The sequence below is a fragment of the Anarrhichthys ocellatus genome, unplaced genomic scaffold (genome assembly GCF_004355925.1).
Source record: "Anarrhichthys ocellatus isolate YVR2014 unplaced genomic scaffold, GSC_Weel_1.0 scaffold18, whole genome shotgun sequence".
Taxonomy (NCBI): Eukaryota; Metazoa; Chordata; class Actinopteri; order Perciformes; family Anarhichadidae; genus Anarrhichthys; species Anarrhichthys ocellatus.
This window is the reverse complement of record NW_022280048.1, coordinates 3,600,776-3,617,881: the sequence shown is the minus strand read 5'-3', so window position 1 is coordinate 3,617,881 and position 17,106 is coordinate 3,600,776. Positions and strand designations below refer to the sequence as shown.

Here is a 17,106-nt window from a genome sequence, read left to right as displayed (position 1 = left end):
TGCTGTTGAAGAGATCTGTTCACCAAATTTATTGCTCACAATCCCAAAAATGTTGCTCGGCTGGCTTACCAATGTGTTGCAGATATTGATACCCAGAGGATGAATCCTAACAACTTAAGTGATCCCCTGTTTACAAACATAACTTTCATTTTTGCTGACATAATGACTCACATTTTGTCACAACCAATAGTATTATCTTTACAGAACTTCAAGCTGCATTTGCACTGTGACACAGGAACATATGAATCGATACTGTGGCCTGTTATTTATTTGTGTTTCTGTAAAATACTGGACTTTTATTTTATATATACTTAGTGGCACAAACATTTTTAATTGAATTGTACTTATATTTGCTTTTGTAATAAATGTGTTATTAATGGGCGATATGAGGTGTTAATTCCCTGAGAGTGTAATGATATATTTTCTTTTTTCAAAAAAAATTGCCATTATTTAAAAAAAATCACAATCCCATTTAGGAAATGATCGGCATCCGTATTGTTAAAACTGTGACAGAAGGCATCGGTATAGTATCAAAATAGAAGCGTGTGGTATCGCCCATCCATGCTGTGCCGGGGCAAAGAAAGGTCCTGCTGGTGCTTTTTTTTGTATAGTGCTCAGAGGTGTTACTAAGGAGCATTTTATAGAGGGTAATTACCTGCATGTCCAGTTCAACATTTTGGCAGTTTATTGTATTCATCAGCATGTAGCCTTTACGGTAGGTCGACCACTTGACAGCATGAAAAGGAAAAGCAGACCAAGGAAGCAAATGGTAGGAAAAAAAAACAAAAACTGAACATAATAGTCAGGCAGTGGGAGGGCTTATCTCAGCAGTCCACATCCATTAAGTCAGACTGCTACCATCCAGGTAATATGGAGCTTTTGAATGCAAAACATTAAAATGTCAGCGCCTTTCAGTTTTCCACTTTCACTTGTCAAACGCTGTTTCTGACTTTTTGTGTAAGTGAGGTACATTGCACTCTACCTCTTAAATACTATCACATTTCTCCTTAATAGGATTTTGGAAAAGATAGTAAATATAGATTTGTGCAAACACACCAAACATCTATCACACTATGCAGTGGATCAAATTCTCACCCATTTCACAATGTGCAAGGTGTTATCTATCTGGGTAAACACTTGTCTGTGTGGGATTTATTGGTTTCAGCGGGAGTGTAGGAGCTCATCACTGTCTTGCACGGTGGTGATTATCTGCTTTACAGGACCATTGGCACATTAAAGCGTGACCTGCTGAAGGCTGTGTAAGCTAGTGTTTGCAGGGGCATGAAAGAAGTGTTCCCACAGCAATAAAACAAGTAAACAGTGGTTGACATTAATGCCACATTTGTGTCGTCACCTCCTTCTCTCTCTCTCTCTCTCTCTCTCTCTCTCTCTCTCTCTCTCTCTCTCGCTCTCTCTCATGTTGTAAGCAGTTTATAGCAAAATTGCTTCTGCCTTTCAGTTTAGAATTAAAGGCGATTTTAAATTTGTTTTTTTCTGGAAAGATACTGATGCCTGTAGCTGTTTTGTGGAATCCACACCAGATTCTCCAGCATTCGCACAATACTGGAGGGACAAAAATGAGGGAAAATGACTGAGGGTGTGTGTTGGGACAGGGTTGGAGCTGGCTTTACTGTGTTGGGGGCTTGGAAAGAGATGGAAGGAATTTAAGATGTGGGGAGGCATTGGAGTTGTGTACCTGGATCTCATTAGGGAGGTTTGCTTTGTCCTCTGCCTCACAGGGACTCATTGTTACACAGTTTCTTTGACAAGACCATCATGACTGACATCTCAACGGTGTATGAGGGATTAGAGGTGATTTTGTGGTCGTTAGTGTGAGTATGGTTGGTGGTATTGATTCGTATTTCTTTGGCCGGTTTAATGACTCGAGGCTGTGGTGAAATTGGCTCCAAATGGTGGACACGAAGCATAAATAAATGTATACTCCAGTAGGGTGGAGGACAGACGGCTCCTGGTGAGGATGGATATCCTTTCAATTTTGCTCAGAATATCGGAACTGGCATCTATGGAAAATACACTGCTTATAATGAGATTTTCCACCATATTTATTTCCCTTGTCAATAATGAAGTGTACTGTGGAAACAATCATAATACATTTGGGGACTTATACATTTCCTGTATTGTCACCTATGGTAGCGCAAGTTTCAGACATGTTTAAAACGACTGAATATTTAAAATGGTGAAAAGAACTCAGACATTGTCTATAGTATTGTGTCTGTGGAGCGATAGATAACACCATAATCCTATTATAATTCAGCCTTGAAGCTCGTCTCAAGAACCGCATATAAATATTTCTTTGCAAATACATGTTTTAAGGGGAGACAGATATTACTTCCCGAGGATTTCACATGTCAGCATTGTTTTTATTTTAATTTACAATGCCTCATGGGATTCCAACTGCTGAAAGAAAAGCCAAATATTTTATGAGCGACATGAGATTGTGTGGTAATTATTATTGTCAAACTGGATTATTGTTAATACGAGGCACTTGCACAGCAATAATACCGTGACTTGTATAATTCCTTTAGAGCCACTGCTGTTTTGATTAATACTCCTCTTTATTGCATGGAAGGATTATTTGATACATTTTACTATGGCTCTTTGTGGTGTGTTTTTTGTGTTCAATTGACAAATACAGTAAGTTCCATGTACTGCATTATACAGCAATACAGCAGTAAAGTGTATACCAGGAACTCATTTTCCTCTTTGCTTATTTCACCTTTGCACCTCTCTTCATCTCCAGGGTCTCGTCTTCGCCAGGAAGACTTCCCTCCCCGCATAGTGGAACACCCCTCTGACCTCATTGTGTCCAAAGGGGAACCGGCCACTCTCAACTGTAAGGCCGAGGGCCGTCCGACCCCAACGGTGGAATGGTACAAAGACGGGGACCGCGTCGAGACGGACCGCGACAACCCCCGCTCCCACCGCATGCTGCTGCCCAGCGGGTCCCTCTTCTTCCTACGTATCATCCACGGACGACGGAGCAAACCCGACGATGGCAGCTACGTGTGCGTGGCCCGAAACTATCTGGGCCAGGCGATCAGTCACAATGCATCCCTGGAAGTAGCCAGTAAGTTCTGTTGCCCCATGTGTTAGTGTTAACATGTTATAGTGCTTATAGCTTTGATGTTCAAAATGACGCAACACACACATGTACATTATTCCAGCAGGGCGTAATCATCTGCAAATGGACCTAATATATAAATGGCCACAGTCCAACATTAGAATCAAAAGTGTACCAGATTGCTCAGTCTTTGATCAAGAATAACCAAGAAGCTATCTCTAATACCCAAGCACAAGATGCAGATATACAGATAATAATTGCCTCGGCTCTTTTCAGCATTTTAATTGATTTCACAATCCGTCAAAGTGCACGATGAAAGTGGTGATTTTAATATCCATCTTCAAAGAAAGTAAGCAGCTTTTTTGAAATATATTTCCTCAATATAACCTTTAGATAATCCCCTTCATAGAATCCCGAAGAAAGAATAACTTTCATAAAGTGTATCACAGTCTTTGTTAAATTTACTTCGCACTGTGTGTCTTCTTACTTTCACTCAACCCATTGCATTGATCTAATTTGACAAGAAAGAATCTAAAAAGCCTGTTTACTTGTGTTACTGTCTTTCCAATATGGGTCATTTTTATGGTGCAGGGACAGGTGGAAGATCACTATGCGACCCACCTGTCGGACACGCAGCAGCTGTGTGTCTGCTTTAGTCTCCAGGTTCAAACAAGTGCTCAGTGCACAACAGGTGACAGTGTCAACGCGCTGAATCGTAGAGCTGTAAGTGTCAAGTGTGTGGTGTTGCCAGTTAAACAGCCTTTCACTGCAGTATGTCTGAGGCAGGAATCTGTCAGGTTGCATGCAGCAGCCAAACATATCTATGTGTGTATATATATTTATATATATACAGTATATATATACATGTGTTAGTTAGATTGATGGAATAAAGCTTGGGTTGAATCAGACAGAGGGCAAAAGGGTCAGGGCTTACGACCATCAGAACAGGGTAAATACAGATGGTCTGTGAATCCCAGAGGACACGGGTTCTGTAAGTCCGAAAACACTGGAATCTGGTGAACACCAAGAGTGAAGACTGCACTGAAAGAAGGAAGTGCTGGTGACAAGGGTTAACAACCACAGCCACGCCCTCACACACTGCATAGCTCCCTATCTTTTACTGTCGATCCCCTGCTCTGAGCTCTACCCAGGCTTGGCCTCCAGGCCAGATATTTCGTAAAAGGTTTTAGAATAATAGTACCCCTCTAGTATCCGTTTCACCTTTTGAATTATAATGAAAGCGACGGTCAAACGTATCACGGAAATGCTAGATCAGCACTCTAACCCTAAGAAGCTCAGCCCTCTAGGGGGAGAGTTTATTACTTGGAGTTCACTAAATTTACTGTCAGGTTTAAGGTCGAGCGAGGGGGAACACAGAGAGGACTTGTTGAAGCTGCCTGGATGAATTATGTCTCCCTGTTTCATCCTTCAGAGGTCACACAGATTCATGGGTCACCCATAGTAAAACAGAACCCCCTTTGGCAAATGCTGCTGAGTTAGGGAGTTTATAAGAGGACTGAGAATCTGGGGAGTGTTAAATGGAGGATGGGCCACACTCGGTCAATAGACCTTGTTAATGGCATAGTTGTTAATTTTGTGTAGAGTTTTCATTGCTTAAAAGCTGCTTTGGCTGAAGAGAACTTGATTCAAAATAATGACTTTTGAGCTGACATTTTCTGGTTGCTCTTTTGCGTGAATTATTTGCTTTGACAAACAGCCTGTGCGCGCACACACACATGCGCGCACACACACACACACACACACACACACACACACACACACACACACACCAAATATCATCATGTCTCACTTGTTATGTTTGGCACTCAAAATCACTCGGGCAATAATACTGTGTGATAACACTCACACAATGATGGAGCAGAATCATGGATTCTTCTTCTTCTTCTTCTTTAAATTCTTTGAATTCGATTTTTTCCCCCCCAAAGTTCTCCCTTCACTTTCCACATAGCACTGTCATCAGGTCAACATTTTATTTGCAAATTATTGTGGTTGTGACCAAATTCCATGCAAATGAAAACATTCAATCTTATCATATAAAGATCCTCTGCTTTTCAGGTTACATCAGGGTAACATTGGGTTTTTTAAACTACACATTTGCTTTCTTGACTACTTCCAACAGCGCTACCCACGGAAGAAGGCCCTACCAGAAACAACCGGGTATTCGATACAATATAAAACGAAACACCACAAAAAAATATATTTTGTTGTATTCACATTTGTGAATATCTGTTTTGCAATTTGAATAATCAAGTCTGCTGGACATTGCAGACAATCAAGGGGTGTGGTACTCCCACGAGATACCCTGTATTTTTGCACACTGCATTTAGCTGAAATCAGGTCTGCACCTAAGAACAGCCTCACATAGCCGGTAGCACGTCTTAAGAGTTTTAGTCTTTAGATGCACGCATGATGCTAAAGTCAAGAATTGTTTTCATTAAACAAATCCTAATTCAATGTTTGCATGTAGACAATACTTTGCTGAAGATATGGTGACGTTAGTCAATACGATGAATAATTTATGCACTTCACCTGTCCCCAAAGTTAAAGAGTATAGTTAATATGCATGATTGGCTGTCTCGAATATCTTGTCACATTATATCTATATGATGAATTCATGATCTCGGCTACCCAGGCAGGGAAGAAACTGCAGCATTTGTCATTTGATCTTTTATCAACAAAGTAAATGTGAAAGCTGCAGTTGAAAATGAATTACTTATGAAAGCCCCAACTCAATTCCAAATGAATTTAGAGTATTATACATTTTTCTAACGGCTTTTTGATTGAAGCGAAGTAGGGGGAGGGGGGGTGATGAGACGTGGGGAGACGGCTGACAAAAGACAGGCTGGCAGGCTGGAAGTGATGGGAGCAGGAAGGGAGTGACAGAGACAGACGGTAACAGAAGCGAGAGAGGAAGAAGTGTCTGTCCTTCAAGGCACAGAAGTGAAACTAGTTTGCAGAAAATTGAGGCGACGTGGTGGAGACAGTGACAGATGTAGTATGTGCTGGTGCCTGAAGCGTGACCACGGGGTTGAAATACTGTGTAAGCGCACACAACATGCTCACAGACACGTGCACACGCAGACACGCACGCACACACACACACACACACACACACACACACACACACACAGACAGACGAGTGTAGCCCTTTCTGAAAGTGAAGGAGATGAAATGAGGGAAAAAAGGAGAAAAGACATATAACTTAGTTCCTATCGAATAAATGTCAGAGAAGACACTCAGCATATTTTTTTCTGCCTGTGGGGACCCTGGAGGACCCTGGGAAATGAACATATGTCCTATTGACCTCAGCCACTTGATTCAATCATGGAGCGTTTTATTGAGGTGAAGGCAAAGTCACAGCCTGTGTACTCTAAAGGTTATTGGATAGTGGACCTGTTTTTAGGTTCAGTAAGGGAGAGGAATACATTATATTCATAAACTAATTGGACACTGCCATTTGCTAGTGGAAAGGCTTGTTGCAGGACTGAAGCTTAAGCCACAACACTGCAGTGATGAAGTATGTGAGCCACAGAGAAAGACAACGATACAGCCGGTCACATGACTGCTCACCCATAAGAGCGTATGACGAGAAAGACACAGTTGTCAAAGTAAAAACATCAACCATATCATTATATACTGTACATGTTTATAGGTATATATATATAATATATACCTGTTACATGTTACATTTCAGGTAGCATGTTTATGGAAGACTTTATTTGGGTTCGATTGTGCACCACATTGCAGAAGACAGAGTAACCACAGTTGCTTCAAGCCAGATTTGTATCCCTATAAAAGGCTTGCTTCCTCGTCTCATGGTTTCTCCAGGTAATTAAATATTTCACATGAGAAAAGTCATCTCAGCGTTTTCGCTTGTTAAAATGAGATCAGTGACATGTAATAGTGGATAAATCCACTAAAGATTCAGATCTCAATGTGGCACTTACAAATACATGTTTCTTAGATAGTTTATTTAAAGCATACATCTCCAAAATGTATTCATATTTCATCATCTTAAATATGTGCAGTTTTGTTGTCTATACATATCCTGAAAAGCCAGTGACAGTCACAGAGACATGTGATGGCGTGTGGTGATTACATGAATGCATTAATGTGACGGACGTGTTCATTGCAACACTCTCTGAAGTGGATCATGGGATGTGCGCAGCTCAGTCCAGACGGGGAGATTGACAACTTAAGGTGGAACCCCTGGTCTGCCTCCCTGTCCGCTCCCCTTTGATTGTAATCTTATGTTGGAAACGAGCGGGTGCAGGAGATGTACACGGCAGCGTAGAGAGAGAGGCGGATTCTCAGAGGTCATGTTTCCCCTCTGCTTGCCCCTATCCATTAACTAATGGCTCCCCACTTCCAATGGCTGTCACTGTCACTGACAGAATCCTGTCTGTAGTCACTCTGGATAATAGCAATAAAAGATCCTAAGTGGCAGTGGAGCGGTACGTCTCAGGAAAGTTGTCATTTTCTCTCCTTAAGGACTAGGAGTGGTATTGTTTGACAGACAAACACTGACACATTGCAAAATGCTCTTCATCCACAGCCACAGCGTCAGATATCAGTGTTTACTCCCAATTGCCTGTGACAGTCTGTGAATGCGGCGCCGGCCTCTTGTTCCTCATCTGGTTTTCCGGTGCCTTGTTCTCTCCCAGTTGGCCTATGGTTAGATCCGTCAGTGAATAAGTATCGCACTCCGGGGACAGCTGGTTTGTGTTTACAGTCTGGAGACTGGGGAGAGTGCACTGCAAGTATTATCTAAACAATTTTAGTCGCTATATTCCCCTCGGCTGAGCATTGTCAGGACGTAGGGGAAGAGTTTGTTTGGCTCGCAGCGGCACTACGAAGGGAGAAAAGAGGGGAAGTACTGAAGAGCTTCTGACAAAGACCATATGGCTCCTGGGTGTGTGGCAATATTATCAGAATGTAACGTGTTCCTTCTGCGTGTGTGTGTGTGTGTGTGTGTGTACATTGTGTCAGGATCGTAGTGTATGCACATGTGTCTTAACTGAAACAACAGGCGCTACTTTTACAGAAAGAACTGACCTTCACATCTTTTCATTCTTTGGCAGATTACTGAATTATACCGTTAACTATAACTCCCTTTGTTGTTGTTTTTTACAAAAGTAGTTTTCAATTTGCAGTCGGGATGCGTTTTAGCTTTGTCAAAAAAATACAATAAATGTCTAGCTCTATGTGTGATGATAAGCTGGCAGGCTTTGTGAAATATCTCCACTGCTAAAAGTTCCTCTACATTACAGCTATGACGCCTTCTTTGTTGGCCATGTTGTGCGTGCACATATTTCTTCCCACTTTTCTGTTTCTGTGCTTATCTTTGGAGTATAAGTTGCTGACGAGATGAGACAGACGTGCCACAGGATGAGAAAAGCAGCCTGAAGGAGTCAAATCAACAAATCTGTCTGTTGAAGATAGACTTTAGTCTGCAGTATGCCCCTGTGTGCCCATATGTGGGCGATATTATGTATAAGTTCTTGGTGTCTGTGGTGAAGTAAAATATCTTGGTCATTTTATAACAGAACACATGACCGATGATAACGACATTTCTAGGCAATGTCGTATGATGTATGCACACGCAAACAGTCTCTCACGCAAGTTTGGTATGTGTACAGATGGAGTGAAGATGTCTCTGTTCAGAGCATATTGTACACCATTCTACACTGCACACTTGTGGTCAAACTACAGAAAAAAAGAGCTTACAGAGACTTCAAGTAGCTTACAATGACGCCATGAGAATACTTTTAAAGAGACCGAGATGGAGTAGTGCTCGTGAAATGTTTGTGGCTGCACGAGTCAACACTTTCCAAACTGTTTTAAGAAATCTCATGTATAAATTCATCTGTCGACTGAATGACTCTGAAAATGAGATCATAGTTGTTTTAACCAACATAAGGTTTAGCATCACACGCTACCAGTCCCAGCTGTGGCGACATTGGTACAGCTGTCTCTTTGTAAGGCATTGCTAGGCCTATGTACTTTTATTGTTTGTGTCTGTCTCTTTATGTATTTGTCTCTATGGACCCTGAGTCTGAAATAAAGTCTATCTATCTATCTATCTATCTATCTGTCTATCTGTCTATACGCTTTGGGTGTCTCTCCATTTCTTCTACATTCACCACCACCCCTCCAAATCGTGTTGGATATCATTTTGTTCTGAGGAATGTATTCTGCTCTGGTTGTTGCTGGGGAGACACAGTTTGCCCCCCAACCCCCCAACCCCCCCACCCTTTCCCGCTCAGCACTGAACCACGGTGTCGGTTGCATTTCCCTGCAGCCTCGGAGCAGTAATGCAGCCAGATTTTCATCCCTTTTCGATAAACCTCCGTGCTTGCTGTGTCATGTTACTCTGATGTCATATATATTTCATTCACCCATTTTCCGATTTGTAACCTGGCAGGAGAAACCTCTCGGAGGGCCAAACAACCAGGACTTAAGTGCTTAGCTGCTTAGAAGTGTTTATTGCAACTAAAATGAATTAACAGTGACAACCTATCATCAAGTCACAACTTGCAACAAACCCTGTAATGACATAAACTATGATATGTCTAGTGTGCCATATATTTTACTTGTGAATTTGTCAGTGTGCAAGTATTAAGAGCTTACAGCGTGGTTGAGTAATCCTGCTGTCACTGAGGGAAGAGGGATGGTTGTGCTTTTGCTGAGATGTTAGCTTTATCCATCCTCTTTCCGTCACTCCATAACGCCACAGTCAACAGCACCCACCAGCCATATCTGTGCTCGGGGGTTAATGCTATCTTCCCCAGGGGTTAAAGGTTGTGTCACTGTTTCATTTCAACCTTGTGTCAGTTGTAATTTCCCAAAGCTTTCCGCCCATCACCCGGTAGAAGTTGACTGTAATTCTGTTTAAAAGAAAAAATCCAGCTCAGTAGAACTCTGACAGTCCCTTCAGGGCATGAAGATGAAGAATGAGCACTCTCCCAGATGTGCACTGTGTAATAGTGGTTTGATGATTGTTTGTTAGTGTTTATGATTAAAATGCCAACTTTTTAGACTATCATTACGCTAATCAAAAGTCCTATGTGATCTAGAAGAGACGGACACTTTGCTTTGTTACTGCCAGCATATCAGACATTCTGAATGAATACCAGGCAGCTAAATTGCACGGAAATTGTTTTGTTTTTACAAGGTTTTGAAGCAATATGGACAAACATGTCCTTTTTTTAATGAACATTCACTCTTTGCTTAATAAAGTAAAAATAACGCCATTGGATTTAGATGCTTTGCTTGCTTTTGGCTTACGGCACTGCTCTTGCTGTTGTATCCGCAACAAAACCAGAGGCTCTTTCCTCATATATACACAATTTAAACTTAAACTATTATTGCTAGTGTCAAAATCAAGTCACTAATCAGCTGATTACACAATTGAACCCAGATAAATATAAAAGGTGCATTAAGTGTTGCAAGGATGAAAATATATACTTTACACAATGTTAAATACACTACTGTATTATGTATTAATAGATTTTTGCCAATTTACAGTTAAAGTCCAACAAAAATGTAATTGCATGATTAGTTTCTGCAACAACCTCCATGTCTGCTTGTGAAAATGCATGTCTTATTTTGTCCTTTGAGTAAAACAATCCATAACCAAAAGCTGTAATGTTGGCGTTCTATCATAAGCAGATGCCCTGAATGAAAACCAGACAGCAGCCTGTTACGCAACACAAGAGCCACACACTTTAAACAGCAACCCACATCAGCATCCCTGCTGAAGTCGCGTCCTTATCTAATTAACACACATAAACACACGTCTTGTTCTGCACCTTAGCTCATTGTCGAGCAACCAATTCCCGGAGGAAAAGTGCACTGCTAACGTCAGCATGCAGGCTAGATAGATAATTAGCTGGTCAGCTGCAGCACATTAAAACAGAACTTAAACTTACCTGCAAATAACACTTGTTGGTGTGGTCCTTACTCTTTACTTCTTTATTAAACAGACATTATTTTTGACTGCAAGTAGAGATGACTAAATGTGAATTCATTTGGACTTTAAAATAACTAACCTGGTGCTGGCTGGCAGTCAATATACATTATATTACTTAACAGGTTTCAGATGATGTATTCAATCAATCTAAGCTCATTAAATCAATATTATGTGGCCAACCAGATGAAATAGTTTGGTTTACCTGAGAGATAAAGCTACATGTCATCTGCATAGATTATGATATGGTGAGAACCTAATATTGATTAAACATCACATTCTAAACTTGAGCCTAGAAGCACCCCATACATAAATAATGAGGCTGCTGACGAATAACAATGAAATCGGACAATTTTTAGAAACATTTCAGGGCAATCTGAGATGTACCAGACTTCGCCGAGTGCTGTTTTCCAATATTGTGGGCCTACTTCAAGAAAATGACACCACAGAGAAGCAGTCATAGACACATGCAATCAGAGATGTGAGCAGTTGCCAGTGCAGCAGCAGAGTATTAGGCTGTTTATGCAGTATTGTTCCTACCGCTTACCCGCCACAACCAAAGATTCTGGTATCTTCTGTAACAGGCTGCAGATGTGGCGATATACAACATGCAGCGAAATAGGGGAGAGAGGGAGAGGGAGAGAGAGGAGTGGTTCCTCAATGGAGAGCTGAGTAAATGAGGAGAAGAGTTCCAAGGCACTACAACCATTTCTGTGCCTGCCTGGCTGTCAGTTCTGCATCCCCTATTTTCTGCCATTTTCCTCCTCCTCCTCCTCCTCCTCCTCCTCCTTCTGGAGCATCGCTTCATCTCGCTCCTTCGGGAATACTTCAGAATTTTCAGACAGTTTTTTGATGGAGCCGCTGTTGTTGAAGCTGCTTATACTGAAAGCTTTGATGACCAGTGATGTGTTCCCCATTATTGTCAGTATATATAAATTGTATGTATTTCTTTTTGTGCAAGGTGCACGGTAGTAGACAGACAGTAAAAAACAAGTGTGTGTCTGTCTGTTTTCATTTTGATGTGGCCCTTTACTTAACAACTGGTGCTATTTTAATTCTTAATGCTAATTTTGTTCCACGAGTCAAAAAAAAGCAAAAGTTAATTCAATTGGTAAACATTGTGTCTGGACCTGTCTTGTCTCGTGCTTTGTCTAGCTTCTATCTTTTGAACATCAACAGCCTTTTGTGATGTTGACGTTGCAGGATTCAAATAAGGAATTTCAATATTTTTTCCAATTAATTGTGTTGCTATGTGTGGATGCAGTCATAATTAATATTCACAATCTCTGTGTTTGCATAGCTGGCAGCTTCCTTCCACACCCAGAAACAACACATTCCTTTTTTTATCCCTGTGTTATCAAGGCCGATATTCAAGGTCTCAGTTTTATTATGCGATGCAGGGACAGTGTGACGAAAAGAGAACCTTCTTCAATCTAGTATGAGTATCTACAAGCACCATTACGGTAGATGTTTACAAGTAGGTTTTCCATTTCATTCACCCTCTCAAATATAATAAAGTACACTATCTTCAAATGCAATAGAATATGAAAAGATAGAATATTCAAAACTCCGTCTGCCAATAAAACCATCCTCTCTGTTTGCACAACCTCACTCAATCGCTGCTTTTCTCTGTGGAAAAGTCCCTTTTTACTGTTCCTCCCAGACTTCCCAAGGCTATAACAAAGAAGCGCAGATACATACGGCACGAGATGAGGCACTGAGAGCAGAAGGAGTGGATAAAGCTGGGAGGTAAAGGGAAATCAAGAGACACTGAAGAGGGACTGTAGATAATTAAAACGATCTTCAGAGTGATATAGCCCTTAGCACTGGGACGTCTCATCCATTTACGCACATATAAATGCCTCTCCACTCACGTACATTAAAACCAGATAAAGATGTGTTGTTTCATGCTGCATTCAGGACATGAATCTGTTACCTCCCCACCCATATCTTTAATGCTAGTTATGCAAAGCACATCATGATTCAAATCATTTTCATAAGAGCAATCTACTGGCAAGTTATCACAATCAAGCGTGACAAATATGCTATTGTGCTGCTGAAATTATTATTTTGGCGTAATGCAATATATAGCATTTCCAGGAGAACGATTAAATCATTTGCATATTCATTTTTAGTTTTAATGCATACACTTAAATATGTGCATTATACTAATGAAACTGTTTCCTGTTGGAATCTAGTGGTGTTCACTTTCACTATCTGTATATAGAGACTCGCACATATATCAGACTAATGTGATTATAATATGTGTTCAAAGTTAAGAATGGAAGGGGGTTTGGATGGTATTGCGTATACAGTGCAAATGAATTGATCAGCCTCTCTCTAGTAATGTAATTCCCATTGTTTTAGGACAGTAAATGTCATGCGTGACTTAACACTGCCGCCATGCACTGATGGAGTGAAGCTCAGGGCTCTCTGGTTGTTTCTAGGGCCTGTAATCATAGCAGTTCTGTCCAGGCCTCTGGGGTCAGCGGGAAGAACAGCTGATTTGACTGTTTGACAACCTGTCAGCAACTGGTCTGCCACCAGAATAATATGTTTACCACTGAAAGAATGGAGCTGTCTGTCTGACCACTACTGCTCTGCTTGAGGGATTGGAAAATGCCTGCAGAAATGACAACTTCTCTGAATCAAAATAGGATGTAATTATTTCAATGTTTAGAATGGTGGTGTCAAACCAAGAATTGCTTCCCTCTTATTGGTCAGTGAGGTTACAACACTAGGAATAAAATACAGCGCTGAAGGCGGGTTACACGTGTTCATTAAATGTTTGTGTGATCAAATGTAGAGGCTGAAACAAAATACAACTAAATTGGGAAAGAGCAAAGAACTCATGTCTTTGTAATAACATGAAATAATAACATAAAACAACACTTTTCTGTGCGAATTTAATGGGAGCAATAGCACATTTAAACAATGCTTGTCACCTTTTGTGGTTTATTTACTGATTGTATTGCTACCTGAGTGTCGTTGCATCCAGCGTTTCCTTCCAGCCTCATAGTTAACCATTAGATTATCGTACCTCTACTCAGCTGAAGAGGTGAGGGAAGACAGATAGTGCCATCTAAAGTAAGTGATTTCATCCTCTCTTGAGTGTCAGATATGTTTGACAGTTTTAGTATTTTCTTGAGATGTACATTCAGTCAGATCTCACCATGCATTTTGTACATTTTGGATCTGAATGTGTCTCGTGGTACAGAATCAGATTTTCATCAGACTTGTTTATTGACGGTAACCTGGCCGGTTTCTTCTTTTTTTTTTCTTCTCATGAAAGATTCACAGACATACATAATCAGGGTATTCATTTCCAGGCTCCAACCCTATATGTTATCCCCATGGTCTCCAAACAGAGCTGGCTAATTATAGGCTTACTAGCTTCATTTGGAGTGAGTGATGTCTGGGACTCATAGCTGAACTGATAATTGGATTAATCAGGTACTGGGATTCCAGCAAACCTCTCTCTTCTAATGTGTTGCTATGGAACTTTAAAATCATGCCCCAGTAAAGTTAGCCTGTTTTTCATTGTGTGCTGTGTCCTGTCATGCTTGTTGTCAGGATTTATGCACACAACAGTCACCTCTGCTGTCTGTTTTATTGTTTGCTGACGTTTTTGGTACAAACCCTGTCATTGCCTACACCAAAAATATGTACGCGTCAAATATGCCATGAGAAATGAGTTGCTAAAGGTCTTATGCTAAAGGTCTTGCACCAGAATGTCAACAGGCGATAAAACATACACACTCTCTATTTAGGGTGTGAGAAGCCTCTGAAGATGTTTAATTGACAGCTGCTTCACTAACTGGTTACCCTTCACTGACAGAAGAGGAAGTTTTTACACTAATAGCCATCGGACACCTGCGTGTCTTGTCAGTTTTTTCCTTGAGGTTTGTTGACAGCATGTGCAGAGACAGCGAGTGTGATGTAGGAATGCTGTCAGTCTGTTGTCTTATATTCTTCGGCATACGCTATTTATAAGTGGCACTTTGTGTGAGTGAGAGAGAGGTGACAGCAAGAATATAGGAAGATATTAGAATATATATATATATATATATATATATATATATATATATATACATATATATATATATACCCGAAGCAATGTGTTGTTGTTGGCATGCATGCCAACCAGAGACTGAGACATCCTATTAGATGCACTTAGAGGTTTTCGTACCTTCTTTTCAAGCATTTATTTCTTGAAGCACATTTTATTGATATTCATTTGTATTCACTTGTCATCTTATTTCGCCTTTTGCTTCCTGGTCTCTCAAATACACTCTCTGCCTTTTCCTCCATGTGTTATCTTTTTAATAAGCAGAGAATTCTAAATATGTTTGGGTCAGGGCACTCATTCATATTCATCATCTGAGTGTATTTTCCTTTTGGACTTTGCTTGTTTGAGTAGAACTTGGCCTTGGGTCTACCTCTCCACTCTCTATATCTGCTGTGGCTCTGTGGGCATTGATTATCTCAGACCTGCGTGTGTGTGTGTGTGTGTGTGTGAATATGTGTGTGTATCTGTTTTACCGATGCATGCTGAGAAGGCAGATATCTCTAGAGGTTCTGTAATAGAGCGGATAGTGTTGCCATGGGGGATGGAGCTAGTGTTGGATAATGGGGAGGGATAGAGAGGAAGAAATAGGGGAGAGGGCAAAGGATGAGAGTATCCATCGTTAGTTTACAGATATGAATGAAACCCTGTCTGCTTGATTAGCCCTTTGACTCCACCGGCCATGAATGCTCCTAGTTTTCGCTACTGCTGTAATTGAATTGTGTGTTTTGAGGTCAAACGGAGCTTTGCAACTGTTCGTTTATCCATTTGAACCAGATGAATTGAAGGGTCCTTTGACCCAAATGAAAACATTTGAGATATTTCTTTGCTCACCGTGATATCTAGCCATTCTGATAGTTTTGCTTTTAAACATCCGTGTTTTGAGATATCTGTTTCTGAGATTTCTGTCTTCACTCCGATCAAATGTACGTGAATGAAATTTTGTTTGTGGAGTTACTAGAATTTTAAAACGCTTTGTATATTTTGTAACTTTGGTGAACCGGCTCGTCACAGCACAGTTTTGGAGGGCAACAGCCCAAAGTCAGGTTCAATGTAGACGTCTATATTCAGAAACAGTGTTCTGTTATATACTGTATTGGGGTAGAGTCAGATATCACTGAACCTGGGCAAATAAAACCAAGACTATCGGCCTGTCTAACTGGCACTAAGTGAGAAAAGCTTTTTGTTATTTGAGTGAATTGGCCTTTGAAAGAAAAAAAAAAAAAAAAAAAAAACAGACGAGGGTGGTTGTTGAAGTTCTTTTTGCGAAGATAAAACCCTGCTATTTAATCCACCTATATGTATTAGGAATGGACACATACCAGTAATGGATATGAATGCTTCCTGTTTGTGCAGTGAGGAGTAGCAGCACAGCTAGATGATTCCTGCTCCAAATTGCTTCTGGGAGGTAGAAACGCATGAAGCTTCACACTCCCATGAACACACAGCAGGGAATGTGCTGTACGTTGTTTACAGTATACACAGTCTGCCATGTTTAATAGCGCTCCCCGTCACTCCCGTTTGGTTCCTGGAAAGAACGACAAGCTCACAAACACCGGGACTTTAACAGCCCATGCATGTTATCCAGTATGCTTCAATGGATGTCACTAAACATGGGCTACCTTGAGCAGAGACACCTACTGGGCCTAATCAAGGGTTTCAGTCCCAGTAAATCTCACTGTTTTCCGCCTTGTAAATTACAGTAAGTCTACCGTAAATGTATGTTGACCTCCCGCTTTTCAATCAAACCCCCAAGCAGCTGCATATTTGTATCAAGCAGAGCGTAAAAAAGCAGTGCGTCCGACAACAAACCAATTAATTTGGACACATGCTGCCATATGATACAGTGAATTGGAATTAAGAAAGTGGAAGTGAACCATGAATAGAAAGAAAACCTTGGTATAATGTGCTAGTTGTGTGGGACTTGGAGATGCTAACACTACTGACTGAAGTGGAAATGGTAATAAA

At 40.8% G+C, this 17,106-nt stretch overlaps 1 protein-coding gene across 3 annotated transcripts in view; it reads left to right on the top strand.

Moving 5' to 3' along the window:
- LOC116388802 (roundabout homolog 1-like) overlaps positions 1-17,106 on the top strand; it is an 81,375-nt gene that overhangs the window by 25,661 nt on the left and 38,608 nt on the right. For all 3 annotated transcript variants that reach the window (XM_031857003.1, XM_031857002.1, XM_031857004.1), the window contains one exon: positions 2,762-3,088. In XM_031857003.1, the coding sequence (XP_031712863.1) occupies positions 2,762-3,088 (327 nt within the window). The remainder of the gene's footprint in view (positions 1-2,761; positions 3,089-17,106) is intronic.